The sequence below is a fragment of the Schistosoma haematobium genome, chromosome 3, assembly GCF_000699445.3.
Source record: "Schistosoma haematobium chromosome 3, whole genome shotgun sequence".
Taxonomy (NCBI): domain Eukaryota; kingdom Metazoa; phylum Platyhelminthes; class Trematoda; order Strigeidida; family Schistosomatidae; genus Schistosoma; species Schistosoma haematobium.
In genome coordinates, this window is record NC_067198.1 from 43,462,088 (window position 1) to 43,477,066 (window position 14,979).

The 14,979-nt window shown below is 36.4% G+C and overlaps 1 protein-coding gene across 2 annotated transcripts in view; it reads left to right on the forward strand.

The window, feature by feature from the left end:
• MS3_00005834 (uncharacterized protein) overlaps positions 1 to 14,979 on the forward strand; it is a 138,900-nt gene that overhangs the window by 16,006 nt on the left and 107,915 nt on the right. Inside the window, exons 16-20 of one of the 2 annotated variants that reach the window (XM_051213927.1) lie at positions 22 to 926; positions 6,828 to 7,229; positions 11,041 to 11,138; positions 12,914 to 13,080; positions 14,481 to 14,530. In XM_051213927.1, coding sequence (XP_051069944.1) covers positions 22 to 926; positions 6,828 to 7,229; positions 11,041 to 11,138; positions 12,914 to 13,080; positions 14,481 to 14,530 — 1,622 coding nt within the window. The remainder of the gene's footprint in view (positions 1 to 21; positions 927 to 6,827; positions 7,230 to 11,040; positions 11,139 to 12,913; positions 13,081 to 14,480; positions 14,531 to 14,979) is intronic. The other variant, XM_051213928.1, reaches the window with a different exon arrangement.

Genomic DNA, 14,979 nt, shown 5'->3' on the forward strand with positions numbered 1-14,979 from the left:
TTATTTTCTCATATCATATAGGAACGTCTCAAAGGAAAATTTTGATGATACTATTCCTACGACTACATTTATTACTATCACTAAGTCATCTCTTCCTATCTACCGTATCGCCTATCCACCATATCAATCACCATCTAACCAAAACAAACGTAAAAAATCACATCAACTACCGAATGAAGTAATCAGTGGGAATATAACAAAATCTCACGATTCCATAACAAGTGATTATTGTTCACCATCAACTGTTCGACATCAGCTGGATGATAATCCTTCACATATGATATCATCTATAACAGATCAGTCATCTTCCGTAGAATCAAATCTTATACCTATTTGTTGCTTGAATTATACAACACAAATTTCAAAGAATGCAATAACAGCTATTTGCAAATCTAAACAAATTGTTTCAACATCATCATCATCATATAGGAATTTATCACGAAGTTATGATTCGTATATCACGTCTAATGGTTCTATAACTCCTCTAGTTAGTTCAACTAATGTTAGCGGTATCGGCTTTGGTATTACCAGTCATAGTCAGATTGTTAATATAGATAAATACCAACCAACTAATCACATACATACGTCATTGTCACGTGTCTCATCTATTGGTGGTAGTAATAACAGTGGTAGCGGTAGTATTAGTGGTTATACAACAATTACCTCGCTCCCATCGGTTCGTGAACGCTGTATAGAAAATAGTCAATTAATAACTGATAAAAATCAGATTTTATCAATTCCAGTGACATTACGGAATGCAAGAAATCGAACACAAAGTTTTAATGGAGAACAAAGAACAAAATTATCATATATCGATAATCATGCCAATTTCAGAGAGATTCCTAGTTCTGTGAATGAGGCTAATTATAATGTAAATAGTGCTGAAGTTGCATATCTACATGAAAATGCTATTTCTCGTTGTCGAAGTAAGTAGTTTCTATGAATGTATGCATGTTTGTTTAGCTGGTCCATTTTATCTGAACTGTTATCCTACCATCATTATTCATTTCTTGCATATTAGTTATATGGAAGTACATAAACCTTGTAAAGGCCCTTCACTTGAACACTACCAGTCGGGTCAGAGCTTATGGGGAATTGTCATCTGATTTCGCGGCCTCAAGTGGTGTTCTGCAAGGCTGTCCACTATCTCCATTTTTGTTCAACTTTATCGTAGACACACTGATGGAAATAACGTTCGCGTCGACTGAATTTTCAGGAATCGATTTCCTTCCAGGAGGTCCACTTATCAACTTAGAATACATAGATGACATAGTCCTGTTTGGTGAAAATGGTGATAAAATGCAGTTATTTGGTAACACTGAGCAACAATGCCAGAATGTTTGGAATGCGCTTCTCTCCCTCTAAATGGAAGTTGTTGCTTCAAAACTGACCTGCATCAACACCTGAACTAAGGGAATGAAGGTAAATCAGTTGATGAAGTTGTGAATCTTCATCGACTAAAATGGTTGGGCCACGGGTTACATATGCCTGAACACCAATTGCCACGACACGTAACGCTGACTAGTGTTGGGGATGGTTGCACGAAAGTTAGAGGCGGCCAAACGAAAACGTGTCATCAATGCTCGAAGTCACTAACTTCTAGTTTGAGTCATGTTGGTAGATGCAGACTACTTGGTTGGGGTAGCGTGACTTTCGTGACCAATGGTTGGAGACTTTGGGTGACATGACGATACATTGCTCATATATGTTAGAACCATGGAGTTAACAATTCTGAGGTTCGACACAGGGTAGTAGATAAGGATGGCAAATCGGTTGGTGAGGTTTCGAATATTTATCAAATGAAGTAGTAGCGATTTATAGTACGTATGCTCATCCACTAACTACCTTGATCGGGAATAATGGTTGATGTAGGAGTAGGTTGGAGTAAAACTTGGGGTGGCTAACCTAAGACGTGATCTGACCATGAATGCACTGACTGTTGGACTGAGTCATCTAAGTAGGTGCAGACTACCTAGTTTGGGCCCACGTGATGATCATATTCAGCGGTTGTCGGTGTTGGATGACAATGTTCAGAACAGGTAGCAATGGCGTAGCTGCATTTACTCTCTATGTTCCCTTAGAACCTCTGGTTCTAGGTGTCATAAATTTTTTTATTCCATTAATCCACACTTTATAATGGGGTGTGACCAGGTGAACCGATGTGCATATGTGCCAGGTTCTATCTTGCATACTACTGACTAACCCACCCCGGATTAACCCCCCTCTTTTGACCTCTGACCTGTTTCTAGCATATATATATAGTTATTATTGTAATCAAGTTATTTACACTCATTTATGTCAATTGTTTCACACTATCTCCATGTAAAAATTCTATCACAATTTCGGTTTGTAAACAGCTGACGAGAAACCTCGAAATAATATGAATTCATACTATTCTGCATCAATGTTTGTTCTTGCTCTATTTAAATGATTTTTTCTAGCTTTCTCAAAGTGATAAAGTCTGTTACTAAATTTTGATTGATTGGCTAAGAATATAATTAGTATTAAAGCGTTGACTTAGTATTTAGGACAATCATCCAGATACTAACCAGGTCTAATGTTGTTTAACTTGGGTGATTAGATGATAATCGTTATTTTTGATGTACTATGGTTGCTGACAGACATACTAGAAATAGGAGAGCTAATGATACTATGAGATTGCCCAGATCGAAGTAAGTGAAGTCGGGTTTAAATCTATAACTCAGCGACTGAATGCCTAAGTCACTGAGTTATTGCTCCACTTCGAATGTAATTTTTAGTTATTTACGTGGATTCCTACCTGGTAATGAGTTATGGATTCACTTCTTCTTTTCTTCTTCTTCTTTCGCCTGTTACTCCCAATGGAGCATAGGCCGCTGACCAGCATTCTCCAACCCACTCTGTCCTGGACCTTCTTTTCTAGTTCCATCCAATTCTTGTTCATTTTTCTCATGTCTATCTCCAATTCTCGGCGTAATGTGTTCTTTGGTCTTCCTCTTCTCCTTTGGCCTTGAGGATTCCATGTGAGGGCTTGTCTTGTGACGCAGTTGGGTGCTTTCCTCAATGTGTGTCCTATCCACTTCCAGCGCTTCTTCCTGATTTCTTCCTCCACTGGGATCTGGTTTGTTCTCTCCCACAGTACGTTGTTGCTAATAGTGTCCGGCCAATGGATCTGAAGTATTTTGCGTAGACAACTGTTAATAAACACCTGTATTTTCTGGGTGATGGCTTTTGTAGTTCTCCAGGTTTCTGCCCCATACAGTAGAACTGTCTTGACATTTGTATTAAAAATCCTGACCTTGGTGTTGGTTGCCAGTTGCTTTGAGTTCCAGATGCTCCTCAGTTGTAAATATGCTGCTCTTGCTTTGCCGATCCGCGCCTTCACATCTGCATCAGATCCACCCTGTTCATCAATGATGCTGCCCAAATATGTAAAGGTTTTAACATCTTCCAAATCTTCTCCGTCAATTGTGATTGGATTGATGCATGCTGTGTTGTATCGGAGAATCCTGCTTTTCCCTTTGTGTGTGTTGAGACCTATTGCTGCTGAGGCTGCTGCCACACTGTTCGTCTTCTCCTGCATCTGTTGTTGCGTTTGGGATAGAAGGGCCAGATCGTCTGCGAAGTCTAGATCATCCAACTGCATCTTAGATGTCCATTGTATCCCGAGCTTTCCTTCGGACGTTGACGTTTTCATGATCCAGTCGATCACCAGGAGAAAGAGAAAGGGTGAGAGTAAGCAACCTTGCCTAACACCGGTCTTCACTTTGAACGACTTTGTCAACTGTCCTCCATGCACGATTTTGCAGTGTAATCCATCATATGAGTTCTGTATGATATTGACTATCTTCTGAGGCACGCCGTAGTATCGAAGAAGTTTCCATAGTGTTGTTCTGTCCACGCTATCAAATGCCTTTTTGTAGTCAATGAAGTTGATGTAGAGTGATGAATTCCATTCAATTGATTGTTCCACAATGATCCGTAGAGTTGCGATTTGGTCTGTACACGATCTATCCTTACGGAATCCTGCCTGTTGGTCACGAAGTTGGGCGTCTACGCAGTCCTTCATCCTGTTTAACAATACCCTGTTGAAGACTTTTCCCGGTATTGAGAGAAGAGTGATGCCCCTGTAGTTATCACACTTGCTGAGATCGCCTTTCTTCGGTATTTTGATTAGAGGTCCTTCTTTCCAGTCTGTTGGTACTTGTTCCTCATCCCAAATCTTATTGAAGAGAATGTGGAGTATCCTTGCAGTTGCCGCTACGTCTGCTTTTAGTGCCTCTGCTGGGATGTTGTCCGGTCCTGCTGCTTTGCCACTCTTGATTTGTCTGATGGCCATGCTGATTTCTTCAATTGTTGGTGGGCCAACATTGATTGGGAGGTCCGTGGGTGCTGCTTCAATGTTGGGTGGGTTCAGTGGCGCTGGTCGATTCAACAGTTCTTTGAAGTGTTCTACCCACCTGTTTTGTTGCTCTTCAATGTTGGTGATTACCTTGCCTTCCTTGCTTTTCACTGGTCGTTCTGGTTTGTGGCGATTTCCAGAGAGTTTCTTTGTCGTGTCATACAATTGTCTCATGTTTCCTTCTCTTGCAGCCTTTTCCGCCGTCGTTGCTAAATCTTCCACATATTTACGTTTGTCGGTTCTGATGCTCCTCTTCACTTGTTTGTTTATTTCCGTGTATTCAGCTTGTGCCTTGGCTTTTTCTGCTCTTGTTCGGCTGGTATTGATCGCTGCCTTCTTGTTTCTTCTTTCTTGAATCTTATCCAGTGTATCAACAGTGATCCATTCCTTGTGGTGGTGCTTCTTGTGACCCAGGACCTCATGACATGTTGAAGTGATTGCCTCTTTGATCCCCTTCCAGTTGCTCTCCACAGTAGTTCCTTCTCCATTGAGTAGATCATGAAAGGCCTGGAACTTGTTGCTGAGGACTATCTTGAATTTGTTGAGTTTGTTAGTATCCTGGAGAAAGGCCGTATTGAACTTTTGTGATACTGTCTGCCCCGTTGTCCAGTGCTTCTTGAGTTTCAATTTCATCTTGACGACCAGTAAGTGATGATCTGATGCTATATCAGCTCCTCTCTTGGTTCTCACGTCCTCTATAGTCCTCCTGAACGTTTTGTTGATGCAAATATGGTCGATTTGGTTTTGTGTAGAGTGATCCGGTGAAGTCCATGTGATTTTGTGTATGCGTTTATGTGGGAATACGGTGCCGCCTATGACCAGCTTATTGAAGGCACATAGATTTGCAAATCTCTCACCATTTTCGTTTCTTTCTCCCAGTCCGTGTCGTCCCATGATGTCTTCATATCCAGTGTTGTCCGTTCCAACCTTGGCGTTGAAATCTCCCATCAGAATGGTCAGGTCCTTTGTTGAGCACTTCTCGACGATTGACTGCAGCCTATTGTAGAATTGATCTTTAGCGTCTTCATTGTAGTCGTTGGTAGGCGCATAGCATTGGATGATGTTCATTGAAATGCCCTCTTTCTTTATTTTAAACGAGGCTTTGATGATCCTTGGTCCATGAGATTCCCATCCTATAAGTGCCTTCTGTTCTTGTTTGGACAGCATCAATGCAACTCCTTGTGTATGTGGTGCATTTTCTTCTTCATGGCCGGAGTATAACAGGAGCTCTCCTGTAGTTAGTCGTTGTTGTCCAACTTGCGTACAATGTGTTTCACTGATCCCAAGTACCTCTAGGTTGTATCTTCTCATTTCTGCAGCAATCTGGAAGGCTCTTCCGGTGTCCCACATTGTACGACCATTCCATGTACCTAAATAAATGGTCGCTCTGGTTGTCAGAAGGAGCATCGGCCTCGTAACTTCCGAAGGGATTCGGCTTTCATCATGAGGCGTCATAATTCTTTTAGATGAAGATCTTCTGACTCCCAGGGCAGAGTTTAAAAGGTTTGAATAATTTTTTCTGGTTAGCGTTTTTTTAGCGAGTTAGTTTTCTACGGGATGGGGACGCTAACCCCATGCCCAACCCTCCTCCTTTATCCGGGCTTGGGACCGGCAGTAGCCCCCGGAGGGACTCCAGGCGGATTCACACTCTCATATAATTGAGTAATTTTATCGCTAATCTTGAAGCAAAATGCACAGATCATCGAAAGTTGTACTGTTTTTGCATATAAAGTTATTTGTTCATTAACTTTTAGTATCGGTTATTATGTTAAGCCCATATACCTTGCTCTAGCTTTCGGGCAGGCCAATCTATTCATTGTGCTTGTTAATTATTCGCTTATCAATCTTCACTGTTTTTATATGAGCGCATATGTGTGTGTACATTTCTTATCCCATTCATCACATGTCTGTAACTTATTTTTGTGTGCCTATAAATATTGATTAAAGCTTGGCTATAGGAGTTGGCTTACCCGCCATCTCTACCGCGCGTCATTTATGCTTCGCTCTCTTCTCTTAGCGTCGTTTCCTCGTTCGTTTGTCTGGATCAACGATTATACAAAACATATGTATTCAAAAGTCAATTCTCTTTATTTGACTTATTTAATTCCGTTATTCACGCAACACGGATTAAGTCGATAAAGACATACGAGGATAGGCGACATAAACGATTCAATAACAGTCATTCATACGATCTACTTGGAGTCAGAACTCGGGTCACTAAAGTGGAGAGCCCGTCAACAAACATCGTCCGATCTAAATGACGACAAAATAAAGGGCCCCACAAACTTAAGCTTTTGATGTGGTTGCAGCGTAACCGTTGCAGTATTGTATTCCTCTAAGTAATATATATAGAATATTAGTATATTGTCAACATTTTTTTCTCCAAAATTTTACTCCATTTATTCAATAACATATAATTCTTACTTTTATAAATTTTTCTTTTCAGCAATGGATGTTATTTTATCAGATGGACAACCATCTCCAAGTTCATGGAATAGCATCACTCCTCAACATTTTACACTACGTAGTTGTAATTCAATAGATCGTCGTACTAATGGTACCCTATCATTATCTGGATTAAATTCTCATACTTTACCATTTATTCGTAGAAAATCAACGATTACATTATATTCAGCAATAACAACCACTACTACTAATAATACTACTAATACTAATACTCCAATACATTGTGGAAAATTTAATTCAACTACATATTCACGTAATTTAACAAATTATGCAACTAGTTCACTTATATCAGGAGCATATTTTCCATTTGGTTTAAGTAAAAATCCATATAGAATGCCAATATCTGCTGGTCAACGTAGATGGGCACTTGTTCGTCCTTCAGGTTTGTTATAGTAATAATAATAATAATACTATTATTTTGATGTAATTAAATGCAAAAATTTAAGGGGAATAATGTGAATTTATTTTATTTCGTTGTGTTCTCATCAGGTAAACAGATATCTTCAACATGGTATCTGGTCCAAACTGCCATATCTGATTAGCATGATGAGATTAAAATAATGTAGGAGCAATGATAAAAAGACCACATGTTAGAAGTATGCTTTGAAAGGACGGAATGGAAAGATATTTGTGAAGGAATATTGAAGTTCAAAATCGATAGAAAGATAAAGAGTGAATATATTTGTTCTTCTGTGAATGATTCTGAGTCATTTTATCAAAAATCTAACCACTGATTATGGCTGTCGAGTTTACCCCCAACCAAGTAGTCTGCATCTATCAACAAACCAAGCATTACTCTTCGAAGTAGTCAGTAGGTGAGCTTACATAATATATGTCCTAACCACCTCCGTCGATGAAGATCCATCACCTCATCAACCGACTTGTCACATCTGTCTAACTTCAAACTTACTCTTTTGGTCGTTCTTTAAAACACGAGCAATGCTTCGAAGACAGCGGTTATCAAAGACCTTCCAGCTTAAGCCTATCTTCTACTTTCATAGTCTATGTTTCGCATACAGAAAGTCGAACAGATTCATGCAACCTATTTTTAAATCAAAATTATACATAGAATTTAACATACTCCTTGAATAACATCTTCAAACCCTAATGTTTCCGATTACTGCTTATACTCTTACTACCTCTATCACTACGGAATTTGAATAGACAAATGCATTTCTGTGCTAGTGTGATATGGCAAATCGAACTGATGTACGTACGTACGAAGTTCTACGTTGTTACTGACTCACATACTTATATAAGAAAAGTTGGCTAGCACTGAAGTTATATCACCCGAATGTCACAAAGATTTCAATGAAACTTAATAAGATTATCAGAACAATATGTTGTAAGTAAAATTTACAATACGTACGAATAAATTCCAGATCATCAAAAATAATAACTGAAGCTCATAATGCTATAAAAAAACTTGAAATGTATTTCAATATATCTTCAGAATTGAATATACTTTTGATGGAGTTTTGTTATCTGAGCTAGATGGATTGGTCGTAGAGCTTTCATTGTTCTTCTGAACGACATCATCAGCACAAACTTTAAAAAGGAAGTAAAGTGTTCGAATTTCTCCACATATGATTTAGAGCTTGTCCTGTACACCTCGATCTAGATTGGTTTTTGTTGACCTTAAACCTGTCATTGTTTACTTCCTTGCTTTGATTTTATCTCCCATAAAAAAGTAAACAATCATACATTATCAGAAGGGGTTTTGTGGGGATTTTAGAAATTTCACTGATTGAAATCATGAGTCAATCGAAGCTAGAGCACCATGGAAAACCTGGAGGCACTTGACCGCCGTTTCGTCATAGTATGGGACTCCTCAGCAGTGCGCGTACACGATTCCTCACGCCACGATATTCGACCCAGATGCTCTTGGAATTCTAGTGAGAAGCCGTTACAAGTGGAGTTCAACCAGGTCTGTTGTGAGATATCAACTCACCAAAGACAATGGAGTACGGTGGCGCAACTTCGTGGATTGGTTGAAGTTAGACATTAACACCGATAGACGCCGGCTTACTGGTCTAGTTGGTTAAGCGCCTAGCGCGAAACTGTTAGGTCCTGGGTTCGAATCTCGCTGGGGTGCGGGATCGTGGATGCGCACTGCTGAAGAGTCCCATACTTTGATGAAACGGCCGTCCAGTGCCTCCAGGTTTTCCATGGTGGTCTAGCTTCAATCGACTCATCATTTCAATCAGTGAAATGATACATTAGAAGTCAACAATAACCAATCAACATCGAGGTCTACAGGACAAGCTGTGAACCACATATGGTGGGATTCGAACACTTCATTTATACCTAAATTTTGTGTTGATGATGTCGTTCAGAAGAATAATGAAAGCTCTACAACCAAACCATCCAGCTCAGAGAACAAATCTCCATCAAAATCATCCACCTGAGCTACAAATCTTCTCCGCCATCTTGAAATGTATAAATTCTGTGTTGAAATATAAGAATCGAGCAGGACAAAACTACAATCTATGATTTACAAGAACATGACAAATAAGAATGATACAAAAAGTTAACTGAAAAAGAAAATTAGTCATAAATGTATGATTCTTTCTAAAATTGTATTCTTCTATCCCTTTAATCAGAAACAAAAAAAAGGGAAGAAACATACAACATTAACAGAAACAGGAATTACAAAAAGAAAAAAGTCATTAATTATTACTAAGCTTTAACAATAATTAAATAATAACATAGAAAGTAAACAAGTATTCATTATACAAACTATTCTACAATTAGATTGTATCATTACGTAAATATCATTTATAATATATAAACATTATTGAAACAACTCCTTGTACTTTATATATATATAATTATTTAATAAGACAAAATACATTTGTATTAATGGTACCGTTTTACCATAGCTAACAACTGCTATTTAAATCCAATGTTCATGTTGTTGTGCTAATGAAATATGCCAACTTGAAAACGATGCGTATATGTGCCTAGTCCTACGTTTTAGCTGACTGACTACTATTTAAAGTGTATTTTTTTGTTGAAAAATACAATATGAGAAAAACAAATGAATGAATAATAAAATCCTTTTTTTTTGTTTTAAAATTTTACATCTATTTATTAAATACTCTCATAATGAATAAGAGTTTATTCTCTTTTTTTTAAATGCTTGTTATTATTTTACAATATTCAATGTTATATTTTAATATTTTAAACAATTCGAGAGATAAGAAGAAGAAGAAGAAGTAAAGATGGATAGTGGCTAACATTGGAATCCAGGATGCGCGTTTCTTCCTATTTGAGACTCGTCAGCTGGATGTACCTGCATCCCGAAGTGAACATCAACTCTGTGATGCAGGTACATCCATTTGATGTGTGTCAAATAGGACGAAACGCGCATCCTGTACCCTACTGCTAGCGTTGGTGATTATCTAAAAGTATCCTGCTCTTTCTGAGACCAAGAAAGTTACTAATTCAATTTTATTTGGATTTGTAAGTATTGTTGGGGACGTTAAATCCCCAGAACTCACTTGGAAAAAGACCTGATTTTATTTAGAAAATTTGAATTTCTTTGTTTCCGCGCCAAAAGCGCTCTTTTCACCTTCATGTATTTCCCACTTGGGAGAATCTTAAGTGCCATTGGTCCATCGTATATTTTAGTATGCTATTTTGTAACTTTCCCCAAGGACGGTTTTGTGCTGTATATATATGTTTTGATTTGTGTCGGTTGTTATCGCTCGTTTTCTAGCTTTTGTGGAATATATTTCCCCATTTCAAGCTTTGGCTTCTTCCTCTAATTAGCGAGGCTGGGAAGTATCGGGTCTTTGTTCCGTTCGCAGATTAAGTGAACTCGTGACCGCTTCAAACCTAACAAGTATATGCCTAACAAAGCTCTTCAAAGTAAAACAAAAAGTCTGTATACAGCGTTCCTTGTTTTCCAATGGTTCTACATGTGATATTAATTGATAGAGTTGTGGCCCAATAGTTAAGGCGTTCTATTTGCAACTTCGAATCCGTTTCTTTCTACTTAAACTAGGTTGTATCACTTTCTCGCACCCTCGAAGTGTATCTTGAAGCATAATAAAATGGGTTAATAATAATTATTATAAAGTTCATAATCAAGTTATCTTTTAAGAAAATTAAATAGTTACAAGTAACAATCACCTATCTAAATATAAAGATCTGCTTTTTTTCTCTGAAAAATATTGTTGTATTTACAGATGAACATGGAGGTACAATAACACCACATTGTATCATTACATCTAAAGACGATATCGATTTTATGTATCCTGCACCGTTACCTTATAATCTTTGTCAAGTGAGTGCACAATAAAAAATTTTTCATTGGTTATCTGAACTATAATGTTTATTTATTCTGTTTATATCAATGTAGTGGATGTTTGTTTTTGGTTTTTTACAAAATAATATGGCTTATACTCACCTTATGTAGAATAAAAGTTAGTTATTTAGAAATATATCAGTATTATTATAGGATAAGAAGGATCTCTCGACTGATGATATATATTCATTGCAGTAAACGTTTGTGCTTAGTAGTAGCTGCTTGTGCTACGTGACAGTCAGTCAGTTAGCTACAACGTAAGACCAGGCACATATATGCATCGGTCCAAGTTGAAATACCTCATTAGCACAACAAGATGAACACAAAATTCATAGAAGTAGTTACTTTAATAGTAGTAAAAAGACATTTCATTTAAGGATATAATACAGGGAGAAAGTGTTAGTTCGTAGAAAGAATAGTATAATGTAATTTTAATCTCAAGATTTAAGAGAAGACAAAGAGTGTATACACTAATGTCGTTGTGATCGATTTTGGGCCATGTCACCCACAGTCTCCAAACATTGGTTACGATAGTCACGCGGACTCCAACCAAGTAGTCTTCATCTACGTGAAAATGTCATTTCAATCTTAATATTCCACAGTGTAGAAATAAGAGAGAAGAAAAGTTAGACCTTGTTGAGAAACTTATTGCTGTATCTCAAACTTAGAAAAGGTGCCACAATAAATATGTTTATATGATAACGATTTTGATTTTAAGGGTGGTTGTGTTAGTCAATTTTCAGCCACTATCTACCACAACACCGATAGTTCAGTAGAATAGGTGAGGTTGAACGAAAAACAATAGAATTGACAACAGGAATATACCATATGTTTTCATAAAGTCACTGAATACTGTTTTCCTCTACGTTGTTATCCAAGTTTGGAAGTCATTAAAAAGTATGGTTTTATGTATTTAAAGTGAATTGATATTCATACCGTTGATAAGGACTTCTAGCTCCTTATTACTTCTCCAGAATTCTTCTACCGTAGAACATTGAACAAAGGAGAAAATGTAGGAGGTATGATAAGGAGCTTTATTTCCATAGTTATTTTGGATAAAGAAAACTATTTAATGCTTGTTAAATTACTTTGATATTCTGCAAGCTTATGTGAACATGTTAAATATACCAACAAAACCTATAATTCTCCAATCCAAGACATTAAGAACAACTAATTCATTGTTGAAAGTATTTTCAATCTTCCAGCTTCCAAAGATCTTTCCTAGGAATTTTTGAGGTCCCTCAAAAAGTGTTGTAAGTTAGATCTGAATTATGTATTTCATGTAAGGGTATCGTTTTTTTGTTTTGTTTTTGGTTTACAGAAAAATTATGACTATTGTGTTAAATATAGTTTTCTTCTGTTATGATATCTAGCTGTTAGTTGTAGTGTAATGAACAGAACACAGGTGGAGACAATCGAATTGTATTTTTACCTCAAAATTACAGAGTTACTTGGTAAAATAGAAAAAACCATACTATAATACTTAATTTGCGAAATATTTGCAATAATTGTCTCGAACTTCGTTGTTCTTGCATTTCCATACTAATTGCTTTCTATTCCCGCTCTTTCTTTCTTGATCTTTCCAATCTTCTGCTGCCAAACATTACATTCCTAACTCGCGTCATATACTACTTATGTCAATATAAGTAGCACGCACCACAGTAGTACTTCTGTGATATTCAAGTTATTTATTTATTCACTGCCAATATTTATCGATTTCACTTCTATTGTTCTCATTTGTTAAAAATATATAGATTTGGACAGCATATTTTGACTTTTTACGTGCACGTTTTTTGGATAAAAGAGAATCAAATCAGAATAGCGTTAAAGATAACAATAATAATAATGATAATATCAACTGTGTTAATCGTCCAATTGCTGATATTCAACATTCCAGTTTCAATAAAGCCAATGCTTACATGTAAGTATCCTTACAAAGGATTAACTTGATAATTTCAAATAAATTGAACATTTGGGTATATTATTATAAATAGAAACAATATATTTGTAATATTTCAATGAGTCGATTTTCTGATGTTTCGTGACTTAGTGTAAACCACTTCATCAGAGAATAAATGATATCTTTATTGATTAGAAAACAATAAGTTAGTTATTAAAGAAGTCAGTCTTTCATATCATGAATGGTTAAAATTACTTACTTAAATAATTGAGTATCCTATTTTCGAATTATGTAACTAGTACATATAGTTTTTTTTGTATTATATAATCATTTGAACTAAACAATTATAAATGTACTCGTGGTCTGTTTTTAAAAGAAATTTGCAAATTGTTACTAGGTTAAATACTAGAAAACAGAAACGGATACATGGCAACTAGATGACATATTTTCCTTTTTTTTTAATGTTGAGTTGAGGAAAGATAAATATAATGGAATATATATCTGATACATGATAAATGGGAGAAAAAAAAGTAGTTTTGACAACTGATGTATGAGTACAGAAGTTTCGTGATTGAAGATATAGATAGTAGAAACTGACTATTAGAAGTATATATGAAACATAATTTTTAATATAATATAATATATAGTGAAACTTACTATAGATTTGTCAAAAGAATCCTTCCTTCTTCAACTTACCATTCAGTAATGTGTCAAATAACCTTTTATGGAAAGAGGTTTAAATCACTTATTAACAAAACGTAGTACATAGCAAAGATCATTATCAAAGAAAGAACAAAATCTGTGCTTCAGTATAAACTTAAAAGGCATGGAAACAATTGCATCACATCCCACTGTGTTTACCACTTTAGATGTGTGTGTGTGTGTGGTCACACATACATAGGGAGAAGTGATCGTGATTGCCAAATTAGAGTGTTTGCATATCTACCTGAATGTTTATCAAAACAAATACACTTTTACAAGTATTTATGTGATCAAATCGTTCGAAATGTATTGCACCGAAGGGACCCAGCTAATCAGAGTATGATGGAACGTTCTGGAATTCCAACGTGGCGTGCTACTATTGGTCGGTAGCATAATATGTCGTTAACGGATTGGCTGAAATATGTTGATTTAACAGACGCCAACATCTATAAATACCTATGATTTTCTGTACAAAAGTGAACCTTGGGATAAAGTATTTTCTTTCATACTTATGTCTTCTCTCTGGTGTTCAAGTCGCTGTGTAGTTCTAGACTGCGGGTTACCGGAATAGCTTAGGAAACTAATATTGCGTTTAATCCACACGACGTATCAATTTTTAACAGTAATATTGCATTTACTATTATTATCATTATCGTACTATGACTGCTATTCTAAATAGCATTTGTTAATCCTTTCTTTTTTATATTATGCTTGTTCAGATCTTCAAAACATTTATCAGCCTATGATGAACGTGCCACTGAAAAGGAGAGTAAGTTGTGTTTTGTTTCACTTCCTGTTTTTTTTAGTATGACGGCTTTGTGTAGATTATCAAATTATCCCAGTTTAAATCATGAACTTATCTTAACAAGACTATCATTGGAAATCTGCAAATACTGGACGGGCGTTTTATCCTTGTATATGACTTCTCAGTAGTAGATATTCATAACCTTACCGGCTGTGTTGTTTGTAGGTTAAGGGTTCGCATACAAAACCGACGATTCTGGGTTTGACTAAGTTATGTTTAAAAAATTGTTCACATCTGTTTCAACTGCCTTCAACTAAATATTAGGAAGTGGAGTTCTTAATATTAGTGGATCTACATATTAAGTTTTTTTTATGATCGTTCTTCTTTCATTTGATACAATCAATTTATTTAACGAACATGTGAACAGTGTATTTAATTACTTACTTACTTACTGCTGTTACTCGCGATGGAGC